The 1,034-nt window shown below is 36.6% G+C and overlaps 1 protein-coding gene across 1 annotated transcript; it reads left to right on the top strand.

Moving 5' to 3' along the window:
* The first annotated feature begins 329 nt into the window (after positions 1–329).
* LOC112625015 (cytochrome c oxidase subunit 7B2, mitochondrial) lies at positions 330–725 on the top strand. The gene has a single exon (XM_025386187.1). It carries the CDS (start codon positions 366–368, stop codon positions 609–611), a length of 246 nt encoding a protein of 81 aa, XP_025241972.1. The 5' UTR covers positions 330–365; the 3' UTR covers positions 612–725.
* The last annotated feature ends 309 nt before the right edge of the window (positions 726–1,034 follow it).

Below are 1,034 nucleotides of genomic sequence, written 5' to 3' on the forward strand. Positions count from 1 at the left end.
GTCTGTAGAGTCAACGCATTGAATATTTGTTAGTAGAAAAGTTAACATTTATTACATGCTTACCTTGTTGTTGTTTTGTTTTGGATTATCACACGTAATATTGAGGCAAAAAGAGGTTAAATAATTGCCCCAAGTTCATATAGCTAATCCGTGGCAAAGCTGGGATTCAAATTCAGATATCGTGATATCAAAACTCACATTCCTGAACACCACTCCAAGGGGTGATGTAGCCAAACATTCATAGCGGAAGGAATTGAATGAAGATTAGATATCAATGCATTTTTTTTCTCTCTCTCTCTCCCTCTCTCTTTCTAGGCCTCTTTGCAACAAAATAGACCAGTAGCTGCAGTCAACTGCAATCCTTCATGATGTTTCCCTTGGCCAGAAATGCACTAAGCAGTCTCAAGATTCGAAGCATTCTGCAAAGTATGGCAAGACAGAGCCATGTAAAACACTCACCAGATTTTCATGATAAATATGGTAATGCTGTGCTAGCCAGTGGAACCGCTTTCTGTGTTGCGGCATGGGTTTTTACAGCCACTCAGATTGGAATAGAATGGAACCTATCCCCTGTTGGCAGAGTTACCCCAAAAGAGTGGAAACATCAGTAACCATCACAGGTGCTGTAATGACAGAATTGTTTAAAAAACCAGCTTGTCATGTAAGCACTGTACTGCTTATTAAAATATAGCACAATTGAAAAAATAAAATATGTTTTAAATCTTTAAAAAGTCATTGCAAATGGTCATTTTATTGCCTGGAAGCCATACAATAGTAGTGGGTATAGATTACAGGGGATTATGAATAGCAAATATTTGAATGTAGGATTAATAAAACATGTATTCCTCTGGTTTAGTGACTTACACCAGGTATCTTTCAGTGAATATACACACATATGTAATTTATAAATTAATTTATTTGGCTGGAAAATCCGTTGAATCTTCCTTGAAACTCTACAGATGTTTCTTGACTTGGGGTTACATCCCAGTAAACCCACTGCAAATTGAAAATGTTGTAAGTTGAAAATACAGTTA

This window comes from Theropithecus gelada, chromosome 5 (genome assembly GCF_003255815.1).
Source record: "Theropithecus gelada isolate Dixy chromosome 5, Tgel_1.0, whole genome shotgun sequence".
In the NCBI taxonomy this organism is placed as follows: Eukaryota; Metazoa; Chordata; class Mammalia; order Primates; family Cercopithecidae; genus Theropithecus; species Theropithecus gelada.